General features: G+C 45.2%; 1 protein-coding gene across 1 annotated transcript; it reads right to left on the bottom strand.

The window, feature by feature from the left end:
- Positions 1–4928: 4928 nt before the first annotated feature.
- LOC109520474 (transcription factor HES-1-like) lies at positions 4929–7440 on the bottom strand. The gene is made up of 4 exons (XM_019877709.1): positions 7195–7440; positions 6998–7093; positions 6828–6915; positions 4929–5704 (listed from the first exon to the last, which is right to left on the bottom strand). The coding sequence occupies exons 1-4, from the start codon at positions 7285–7287 to the stop codon at positions 5274–5276; spliced, it is 708 nt and encodes a 235-aa protein (XP_019733268.1). The 5' UTR covers positions 7288–7440; the 3' UTR covers positions 4929–5273.
- Between the last annotated feature and the right edge of the window lie 4849 nt (positions 7441–12289).

The raw sequence follows: 12289 nt of genomic DNA on the forward strand, positions 1-12289 counted from the left end.
TTTTTTTTTTTTTTTTTGTTTTTTTTTTTTTTTTAATTTTGTTCTGTTCTCAAAAAAAAAAAAAAACATACATCAAATGTTTGTTAAATAGCTATAAAAAACATGCTCCATCCTTTTTTTTTTTTTTAATATTTTTACAAAATATTTTACAGCGCGGGTGTCTCGACACCAAAAACAAAAAGTTAACGTTGGATTTTTTTCTGTCTCCAATTTTTGGGGTGTTTTTATTTTTTGCGCGTGTGAAGAAGGGTTCAGAAGTACATCCGCCCACCGTTGCGTGGAATTCCACAATAAGTAAAGTGATGATGACATGACTTTAACAATAGAAAGATGTGATGTCACATCAGAATTTCCTCTAAAAAAAATCTTAAACGACACAAAACAATATCCTCGATAAATGTTTTCGGCATGTTGTTAAATGCGGTTCAGGCACCAAAATTAATGACCAAAACGTCAGCAATGGATTTACGATGTTCAGTTTTTCACATTTTAATTTTTGTTCGTGTTGGCGTCGGGGTATTCCGAAGCGTATCCACGCATGTGACATTCCACGACCGAGCCAGTGATGAGTGTTGATGTGATTTTTACGTTGATTTTTAAAAGTCGTAACGTATCGTAAGAAAATCGAAATTGTATCCGCGAGCGTGTGACGTCGCTCATCCAAGATTAGTGAAGTGATGACGTGATTTTACGAAAAACCTAAGCTGTGATGTAACACGAAAAAAAAAATCGTGTGCGAAATATACGTCGCAAAAATACATTTTCTCTCCATTTCTATCAAATAATCACCTCGATATTTGTGAGAAAGAGATGTAAGCAAGTGGGGTTTTTTTTTTGTTTCTAAGGACAGATCGACATTTTTTTGTCAACGTATTTTTTTCGCTATATTATATATATATATATATATGTGTGTGTGTGTGTGTGTGTGTGTGTGTGTGTGTGTGTGCATGAATTCAGCGGTCAATAGAGTTATCGTCAGCGCCAAATGTCCTGTCAGCATCCATCAACAGTTGTCACCAAATGACCTGCGGCAGCAGGTCCCGTGAGGTGTCCTGTGATGTCGAATGAAAAGCAAGCGTTTACCTCCTGGTCAGAACCTGCTCAGTGAGCAGTTAGTGCACCGCACAACTGCCCTTTAGAAGGGAAGGGGGAAAGAAAAGAGGGGAGGACACTTTATCTGGTGGGACAAACAATGTCCAAAGGAACACAAAGCATCGAGGAGTCGAAGGAGGAGGTTCCCACAGAGTTTAGGGCGTCCAGTGGGGAGAGAGGTGACAAGGCCACAAAGAGGTCATACGAGCCTCAGTGCCCAAGGCAAGAATACTGCCAGCCCTCGTAGGTTTTGAGTGAAATTTAGCCGAGGTTCTCAATGTATACCCAAGCCTTTATCTGTCAAGGAACCATAATTGGTAACGTCAATCATAATTTTAGACAATTTTACATGAATGAAAGTGCATTCTGGACAGAGAAAAAAAAAATCTGAAAGCGAAAAAGGCAAAGGTGGCAAAAGTGCTCAGACTCTGTACTCGAGTACACCAAAATAAAAGTATTGATTCAACTTGTGTACTTATGCAAAAGTAAAAAATGTCATTCCATAAAAAAGAAATGGCACTCTTATGATAACATACTTTTGCTTAAACATGTTCAGTCACTTATGAAATGACAACCAACACCAGCTGTTAAGATGCCAACAGGTGACAATTAGATCCTCTTGAGGGTGACACGCCGCCTCCGTGATAACGTGACCCGAACTTCTCAAGAAAACAAACGGCCATTTTTTGGAACTTTCAATGTGAGCCTTGCTTACAAACAAGGGGTCAACATTTAGCCCTCAATGCACGCTGACCCCGAGTATGTGGGGGTGGCTGTATTGGTGTTAGTGACCAAATTAACAACAGCTGACCTGATGTGGGTGTTAAGTGGATGCAGAGTTGTCATCAGAATGGCATTCTGGCACATCGCCCTTTGTCTTGAGGATAACAAGAGGCTATAAGCTCCTTATCGTCACATTACAATTATCACGGATGAATTGGGTCCGATGATACCCAGGGCCCCTCCCAAGACCCACTCGAATGCAGCCGCGCTTGGATTGTTTCCAGCTTCCCAGATGGATTTTATCATTTATGCAAGTCCTTTGGTGCGTTTTAGTGGTCGTTCTCCAATTAGGACTTTAGGGTTTTGGGATTAGGGTTCGATTTAAGGGTTAGGATTGGGGTTGGGGTTAGGGTTAGGGTTCGAGAGATGTGCTCAATTGGCTCAATGACACTCAACAAGTGCCCTAACATGGGGAAATCACAAGCCTCCTTCTGTTCGTGGTGGATGCTTTTCACAGTCTTTGCAATAAACTGAGTTGAAAGTGAATTTTGAGATTTGTTTCTAAATCCATTATCGGTGATGGCAGTTCAAGACTACGTGCAATGACTGACAACTATGTCAGATTGAATTGTAGTGATTTATCCTTCCATTTTCTAATCTGCTTTTTTCTCACGAGGGTCGCGGGCGTGCTGGAGCCCATCCCAGCCGTCTTCGGGCAGTAGGCGGGGGACACCCTGAACCGGTTGCCAGCCAATCGGAGGGCACACCTGGATTGCCAGTGTTTCAAACAGCAAGGCTGAAATTAAAGTATCTCTTTTGATGGGATGTCTCTCCACTTGTTGATAAGCTTTGGTGGGCATCCGGCCAAGAAGTGCAAACAAGAGCTTCCTGACATCTGGCATTCCCTTTGAAGACGAGCTGACTTGTGATGAATCACCAGTGTGACTCACTTTTAATGCGCTGGCCATTATGCCCTCGGTGTGAGTCCAGAGTGATAAATTTGTGTCTCCCAATGTTCTGGTGTCAGGCTGATCCTTGATTCATGCATGTGGAAGCGCCACTTCCACTGGAATGTTGTGAGTGTTTTCCAAAACAAGTTGCTAAATCAAAAAGGGACAAAGGGCATTCACCATTGATATCGAGAGCCCGATTCATTCCTTCGCCTCAGGCACGACTCGCGACGTCGACCCCCTATCGAGCGCCATAACAACCCCTTCAGACAATACCGCGCCAATTCATCCGCCGCGGCAAAGGCAGAGGAGTTTCCGGTGTGTGTGACCGTTGTCACTTTGTTGGTGAGCCATCAATCACTGCGGACGGTAAAAGGGACCAGACCAGCCCAGCGACAAATGTTTACACCACTTCTCTTTTGCAACATTTGGGAAAATGGTGCACCCGAGGGGGGGGGGGGGTAGCGAGAAAGGATAAGACACAATAAGACAAAAGACAGCAGGAGGGGTCCAACCCTGCAAACATTCCCAAGAGTGGCCATCATCTGTTGACGATGCCCCATGCGACGCCGCGGCGGGTTCTCCGATGATGGAGGCAACCTGTCGCGACCTCACAGCTTCTCCGATCTGAAGAGCAGAGCCTGCCGCGGAGGCGCCGACAAAATCTTTCAAAGCGGAACCTCGGGGAGCTGCCGACAATATCACTCGGGAGTGAAAGTGACAGCATGCTCAGGCTCATTCCTCTCCGCCGATCAAAACTCTTCCTGGGTAAACAAGGGGAAGGCCCATTATGAAGATGGAGAGGGTCACGGGAGGAGGAGCCATTCGGCCTCTGAGGGGCCCACCTTTGTTTTTGTACTTTGGGGGTCTTCTCAAAGGCTCAGGGGGAACTTGTTTTGTCACAGAGTGCACATGAGCAGGCAGAGTTGAAGTTCTAACGGGCTGTGCAGATTCAGAAATGGAGGAATATTGTCTGAAATGCACCCTGTTGGTCTAGAATCTTCCATTTTTTGAACACAGACTCTTAAATTGTATGAATGTGAAAAAAAAGAAACAACTGAGTAAGAGTGGTGTGGTGGCGGTGCGGCTTTTGGAGGCCCTACATCCGTCCTGGTTGATGGATTGTCAGATTTGAGGCGACGTGCTGGTGAAGCTGCCGCTTCTGGATATGGTGAATTGGCCCTCAGCAGAGTCGCCCGCTGCGCGAATGTTGCCGAGGTGGCGGTCAGTCGCGTCTCGTTAGCCTCACAGCATCATCGTTCGGAAAACAAGAAACGATTTCATCCTCTTGGCGGTTCCCTCAATGACACTTGTGGGCGGGTTGCCAGGTTTGCGCAAACGACACGCACACGCAAAATAAATAAATAAAACAAATGGCAAATTATCTTGAAAATGCAAAGTTTCAAATGTTAAACTGGCAAGACCTAAGTCGAGTCTGATGAATACCAAATTCTCAAGTTGAAGTCTGACTCGAGAATTGATCTTTCAAATGAACACCAGACGGTCAGTTGTGTTGAAAGTTAATTTTAAATGACTTGCAAAGGTGTGTGCAAAAACTGCAAAAAAAAAGAAAAAAAAATGCCCACACACCTGTAGGCATTTTTTTTTCTTTTTTGTGTGTCAGCAATTTCTTTCTGGCCATGATAGTTCAAAACAATGTCATGCTTTTTAAACAATTGCCTATACAGGAAGTCAGTTGGATGAGTTGCACTTTTCAATTGAGTCTGACGCTACTCTTCACCAGAAAGATTGTTTTGATTTATCAACATTTGGGACTGACACCCACCATGGCCAGAGAGCAACGTTTAGAAATGGCTGAGCGTTCACTGCTTTGGTTTTGTTCTGAATTAAACTTTGTACACCTGAAAGTGACTAACCTCAACAAACTACCACAGGGCAGAAGAATCACAGTCCAACGAACAACATAGAAAGCTTTTATTCATCTTCAAAAATACAGTGCTTCTCAACAAACCGTGTTCACCTCATTAGGCGGAGACAAATTGCGCCATCATAGATCAGTGCTTCCCAACAACCGTGCACATTTGTTGTGCCCGTTTCACTTCGTTGGCCCAAACTCCGGACGAATAATGTAGCTTTGTTGATCGATCAATGCGAGCGACGTCGCAGTGACAGGGCAGAACCATGAAGTGCTGTTCCACCACATGGCGGAATGTACAATTAACCCGCAGAGCCACCTGTTGCCATTCCCGCAACACGATAACGGCTTTGTGCTCAACCACACTCGGATTTGTCACAAAGTCAATTTGTGTGTCGATTGAAACATTATTTCTGCATCGAGACACTTTTCTGTGACATTTTTGTTTCGTGATGTGCCTCGGCTCAAGAAAGTTGGGGAAACACTGAAACAGCTCTGATGACATCAAGTCGGTCAACTTTCCTTCAGGTAAAAAACAAAACAAAAATGTCAACATTATTCTCTCCTGTACATGTACAAAAAGTATAAAAATCAAGTCAAATGATGCAATAGTCCAATTTTGCCTTCCCACTCTACCAGGGTCTCCACACAGAGTCTGAAGTGAGCGGAGGCGCACCGGGGGGCACGTAACAGCTGCCTTGTGCGCCCAAAGGTGCGAGAGCCGCACTGGGAACAAGAAACGCAAAATGTCCATCGGGAGTCGGGACCACCTTGTAGCTGCCGTGGAGATTCAGCGTGTCTGCCGGCGGTCGTGTCTGCGCGACGTTTTTGCAGGGAACCCGAGGGGTGTTGACGCCAGTTTGTCCGAGCGGGCCCGAGTGAGGCGTGTAGAAGTTGACCGCGTACATTTGGGAGACGCGGGCCGCCAGGTGGCTGAGCAGGCGCGTCCTGGCCTCAGAGTTGACCTCGTCACACGTGGACAGGTAACGGGTGACCTCGCCCACGCACTCACTGAAACCGGCCCGGTATTTACCCAGGACGGACGGGTCTGCGGTCGCGGCGGCTGTGGAGAAAAACACGTAGATCACATCGTTGCTACAAGCGCCGTCATGTTTGAGTGTATTACACCTTATGTTGCTAGCATATATGCTTGCGTGCTCACTTCAACACAACTCCGCACATAAGTCACATTAAATCGCTAATTTAATCCTTTCATGCACCAATAATGATAACCTGTAACCCGATAACCTGATAACCTGTCCACTGTTGTGACTGTTGTCCCCAAACAATATATATAATAGTGAGTAAAAATAATAAATGATGTCGGGCGGTTTTCATACACACGTCTTAAACGACAGAATTGTTCCACATTTGAGGGGAAATCATTTCCACAATTTCGTGCCTGCTGTCAAGTCTCCACAAAAGCCATGGCTGGTTGGTCATGTGCTCCAATGCTGACTTTTTGCTCTACTATTTATTTACTTCTCTTAAAATTGTAATTTCCAAATATACAACAATGCAGGTGTGATTTAAAAAAAAAACAATCAATAGCAACAAGTTAGATGCAGCTTACTCATGGTAAGTGGCGTTTTTTTTTTAAGAATAGCAACACACACAAAATGTCTCACTAGGCAACAAAAGACAAATCAGCTATTTAACTACTCAACACAGGATGGGTGGATAAATCGATGATATTTCACTCAAATAAATCATTTACCTGTCATCTGGAATCGTTGCAGGTTCCTGAGGTGCTTCACGGTCATCTCAAGGATATCCGCCTTCTCCAGTTTGGAGTGTCTGGAGCTCTAAACCCATTTTATGATTATTTTTTTAGAGTAATCATTTTCTTAATCGGGCGTGTATACGACAGATGTTGTCCACAAAAGCCATGGCTGGTTGGTCATGTGCTCCAATGCTGACTTTTTGCTCTACTATTTATTTACTTATCTTAAAATTGTAATTTCCAAATATACACCAATGCAGGTGTGATTAAAAAAAAAAAAACAATCAATAGCAACAACAAGTTAGATGCAGCTCTTTCATGGTAAGTGGCGTTTTTTTTTTTTTTAGAACAGCAACACACACAAAATGTCTCAGTAGGCAACAAGAGACAAATCAGCTATTTAACTACTCAACACAGGATGGGTGGATAAATCGATGATATTTCACTCAAATAAATCATTTACCTGTCATCTGGAATCGTTGCAGGTTCCTGAGGTGCTTCACGGTCATCTCAAGGATATCCGCCTTCTCCAGTTTGGAGTGTCTGGAGCTCTAAACCCATTTTATGATTATTTTTTTAGAGTAATCATTTTCTTAATCGGGCGTGTATACGACAGATGTTGCGTGGTCTTACATCTTTCTTGAGTGCATCCAAGATGAGCGTCTTTAGGTGGCCCAGACTCTCGTTGATTCGCGCCCGTCTTCGCTTTTCCATAATAGGTTTGGAAGACTTAAAAGTGACACATAGATATACATTTTCATATTGAAAAAAAATAATAATCATGAAATCGGTCACCGAAAGGCAAAGAATAGTCGTATTGAGCTGCTGACCTTTCTGCCCGTCGTCTGACTCCGCGCACTTTCCACCGCGGAGCTCTCACCGGGCGCGGATGAAGTCGTTCGTTCCAAAGTACCGGCCGGCATCTTTCACATGTGTTCCCTTTCCACTCCAGGAAAGAGAAAAAAAAAACGAGTTGAAATCGGGTCCCGCCTTCCCCTGGCAAAGCTCCGAGCGGTTTGACGGTGACAAACGTCCGTTGCCGGCCAAAGTGCCACTACATCAACAGAGCCTGCGGGTCTATTTATAGAAGCGGAGGGGCCGCACGCGAGCGGCTCGTGCGGCCGCTCACTCAAGAGGACCAATGAGAGCTTTTCAGACCACACTCCATTTACTTGCACTACGCTTTATACCGCCAGTTCTCATCAAATTCGATTCAGGAAAAGATCCTTTTATTTTTTTCAGCGTTTTTTTTTAATGTCTCCCAGGCAAAACCAGTCATGCTTCAAGTCCTATTTTCACAAAGTTATGGCTGATATTCCGTCGCAGTAAATGTAATAGAGGCATCAATACACGACTTGCTTGACAGTACAATGCAAACGTAATCTGACAAAAAAAAAATCTGGAATGTGAACAAGCACCACAGTACGTAAAATTGTACACTAATTTACCCCGAGCAAAATTGACATGTAGACGTCGACGATGGAGACGTGAGAAAATATCGTTGGAGGGAGGCGGACTTGATTTCTTTGAAAACGTTCAAATTATAAGGGTGCAACGCGTTCCCGAAAAGATGGGACAAGGTGATATTTATCACTGTGTTACATCACCTTGTCTTTCAACAAAATTCAATAAACGTTTGGGAACTGGGGGGCACTAATTGTTGAAGCTTTGTTGGTGGAATTCTTTCCCATTCTTGCTTGATGTACAGCTTCAGCTGTTCAACAGTGCGTGGTCTCCGTTGTCATATTTTATGCTTCATAATGCGCCACAAATTTTCAATGGAAGACAGGTCTGGACTGCTGGCAGGCCAATCTAGCACCCGCATTCTTTTACTACAAACCCACGCTGTTGTAACACGTGCAGAATGTGGTTGGGCATTGTCTTGCTGAAAGAAGCAGCGGCATCTATGAAAAACACCTTGCTTGGATGGCAGCATATGTTTCTCCCAAATCGTTTCTCCAAAATTGTCGTCACGTACGACCCTCTTGCCATTTACAGTACGTGTCTCTCCGCCATTCACCTGGGCTGCAAACGACACGCTCCACTATCACCTCTGCCCAGACACGAGCTTGTTGGCAGGCAAATGACCACGCTCATCATCAAATGCGGCGAGGGACCCCTTTTAACTACAGGCATGAAAACATCCCCGGACAGGAGGGGAGGGTACAGACAGCGGGATCACTTAAACAACTCATCCAGCGCGCCACTCTCTCCTTCCCCCCTTTGAATTCCCTTTAAATAGGCGAGGGGGGCCCACCCGTAGCAACTCTCAGAGCTGGCTCTACCCGCCTTTTGTCCCCCTCCCAAGCAGCAGTTTCTGCTCCACAAGTCTTAGACAAGGCCTCCATTAATTGCGGTTCTGTATGGAATACACCGGGGACAATGAGCCCAACAGAGTGTCCAGCCCCCAGACAAGACTGGAAACAAGTGGTACAGGAATCCGGCGGAATGGAATCATCCTGGCTGATGTCACTGAATACATTTACCTACCTCAGAGCGCATTCACTTTGCGCTTTGTTTTATTTGAACAAAAACAAAAAAAAAAGGAGCAGGGAAAGGGGAGGGGAGCCCATATCAATGGAGCCGTCAGCGAGGGATCAGGGATGGGAAATAACTGACTGTCATGGCAACGGGTTGAATCCAAAATATGGTCGAATTTAGCGCTAGTAGGGATGTATTAAAAAAAATAAAATATTGGGCGGTGGTAGATTAAACCATGCAGGAGATAAGAGAAGTCTGCAGTGCAGTTTTTGGTGGGCCTGTTTAGACGGCAGTAAAGTGTGCATAAGGGGCAAGGGGGGAGGATTAGGAGACTCCTCCGTGCTCTTGTTTGTCAACATCAAGTCAGCGTATTCCAAGTCGGTCCACTCCCTCACAGGGAATGGAAAAGGAGAGCACAGTATAAATGCTATTTCTTTTCTCGGTGCAGCACAACAGCCCGCCCATCTGCCAAGTCGCCGGTCAGTATTTAGATCATCAGCTCGGAGAGCAGTCTTAGTGAACCCGTTTGAAAGGAGCTCAAGTCATCTCCTCATCCTTCCTCACATTGGAAAACGCTTTTTTCCAGAGTCAAAGAGAGGCCTTGCGTTTAATTTTTAAAAACCCCGACATGAAAGTGTTCCTCCACCGCATTCAGAGGTTTAAAGGACTAGTTACCATGTAGATTATTTGCATTTCAGTAAAGTGTATTTACATGTTAATATGTTCAGGGATACGAACGTCTTGAAAAGGTGCCGGGGGAGGTTGATTAAATGTGCTTTTCTGTCTTTGCTGCATGGGAATGAAGGGCTTTTGTTCTGATGAGGTTCAAACGCATTCCAGTACGCCCACGGAGAGTCACAGCAATAGAGTAACCTATGAACCTGATATCCCTCATGTTTAATACAGGATGTTGATTCGAAATACACTGCAGCATTAGAACTCCTAACGGTTTGGAGGGGAGCAACTCAGATTTTTGGCAGATTAGACACTGGTCTGGCCAAATTTTTTTATTTGGATTTTTTTTTTGTAGGATAAGAATCACAATAACGTTGCATCCCCAGAAAATAAATTGTATAAATACAAGATAAAATGAACTGTAAAATACATATTTTTTAACCAAAACGTCCTACAGATTTATGTGATTGGTTATTCATGAACTCAAATTCTAAGTTTAGACGACCTTGAAGGCTGGAAAAGAACCCTCATTTCCTGTCGCTGTATCCTAAGATTAGATTTTCCCATGAAAGATCATGATTTAAATACTTTAAAAATGTTGAATGTTTTATGTATTTGTGTTACTTGTTATCCCAAATATACAATCGTTGAACATAAAAAAACAAATAAAAAATTATTAAAAACGGGTTTTTAATTGGGGGGGTTTCATTCGTCCAGCTTAACCCATTGTGTCTGCTGTATTTTTTCTCTTTTCAATGCATCCACATAGAATTGCCTCTTCTATTTTGGCATGAGTAACCCGCGCTCGAGAGAGGACCCGCAGCTAACCGGCACGCGGTGCTTATCCTTCGCCGCGCTTAGGCCGAGAGCCACGAGAGTGTTTGCGTTAGGATTTATGAAAGTGAAGATGGCTCATTCATGGCCGTCAAGATGGCTCACAAGACCAGCGGTTTGGCCACTTACGCATTGAATGCAGCCCAGGGGGATGCCCTTTCAGCACTGGAGGACCTCTGGCTGAGTCCCCTTCACACGGGAGATCAGACTCACTTGGGAAAAAGTCCCCGCTCTCAACGGCGAGCTGCCCAGAGCGACGGCGCCCTCTTTCCCTTCTTCACCTGCCGGCTTAGCGCTCATCACTTATGCACATAATCCCTGGTTAGCGCATGTGATCCACAAGTGCCAGGCCCCGGGTCCCTGGCTCCAGAGCTCGCATGCTTCCTGGGTGGCTCTTGGGTGGCCATGGTAACGCTCATCTTCTCATGACAGTCAGACCTCATGGCTCTAAATCCCTCTCGAGGTTTTGTCTGTCTATTTCTGTTCGGAGCTTTCTGTCACTGAGATCCCGCCTCTGTTTGCGTTGCTTATTTTGCTCTATCCGCGGCCGGCCGTCTCTGTACTTTATTTCAGTAAAGTCTGTAAAATCCGTGTTTCCCAACATTTACGGTGACAAAGGCACATTGATTTTGGCCGGTGATGCATGAGGCAATCGTGTCGGTCGGATCTACGTGGACATCAAGTCTCGACATTTTTAGTGGAAGTAGGACTAATATTATGATTATCCCGGAATCGTTGGCATTTTGAATCGAACAACGAAACGGTGGGTCAACTCAAATGCACACAAACAACTAACATTAGCATCTACACAGTATTTTCTATACCAAGCGAGCGTGTGGGTCCGCAACAGGCGCATTGTAAACACACACGGCACACCTGCTGCTAATCCGAACTGGTTTAAGCTTCTGTCTGTCTACGCCGGATGTTAGCCCATCAGCAGAAGCCAAGTGTATATACTCTTTTCCGCTCTTGTGCAATTTTTATAAAAGAATACTTTTAATTCATACCATACCAAAGTCAATGAAAAAAATATACAAAAGTGAAACGTTCATAGAAATCAACTTCTGGCATTTCACATTTTAAGCTAGCGGACAATGGCACATCAATGCTACACTGAAGTTCACGTCCAGTGTAAGCATCACTGAGAGCGCTGAAGGCCTGGCCTTATTTTATTGCAAGCCCGATAAGTAAACTGAGATCGTGAGACACAGTCCGCCAAACTTCTTTCTGAGTGCGGATCACCTTACCCCAATGATAAACCGGCAGTTTGTTTAAAACATCGTACGGGGCCCCCGGGGGAGAGCCACGGAGGCGAGCTCGGAATAGTGTGTGGCCCCACAGTAACAAGCGTGACAGTGATGTGAGCCGGTACACCCCCTGTGTGAACGCCATGTGAGAGGCGGCTCCATCCGTGCCCCTGCCACCTCCGCACAAGGCCCTCCATTGACTTCTAACCTGTTGCGGGACCAGAAGAGACAAAGAGCCAGGGGGCGGGGCGTGTCCCTCCGACAAGACTGTGAACAAATGTTAACACGGCTGCAACTGTCCACCCCCTGAATCACTGAATTTATTGACCAACCACAGAGCCCATTCAGGCACCGATAAAGAAAGGGGATGCGAGAAGGTCCACGGAAAAGGAACGCATGCTCAAGGGTTTCGCGGCCTTCTGGTGGGTCACGGACCTTTCAGCGGACGAGGTCGCCTTTGTGTCTTCTGTAAAATGAAGACGACCGTAAGTGAGCATCAGGTTGGCCTTGTGTGCCGACTATTAATATGGACGAGAGCCTTACGAGCACCCACCCAGACTGATGTCGGGCTGAAGTCGAAAAGACGTGCACGAGCAAGTAAAAAAAAAAGGCATGAAAAAAAGCCCTGAAAGCGCTGCCGGAGGTGCTGTAAATAAAGACTGCTGGCATTGTCTCAAATCTTGAAAGT

Source organism: Hippocampus comes, unplaced genomic scaffold, assembly GCF_001891065.2.
Source record: "Hippocampus comes isolate QL1 unplaced genomic scaffold, H_comes_QL1_v1.1 scaffold317, whole genome shotgun sequence".
Classification (NCBI taxonomy): domain Eukaryota; kingdom Metazoa; phylum Chordata; class Actinopteri; order Syngnathiformes; family Syngnathidae; genus Hippocampus; species Hippocampus comes.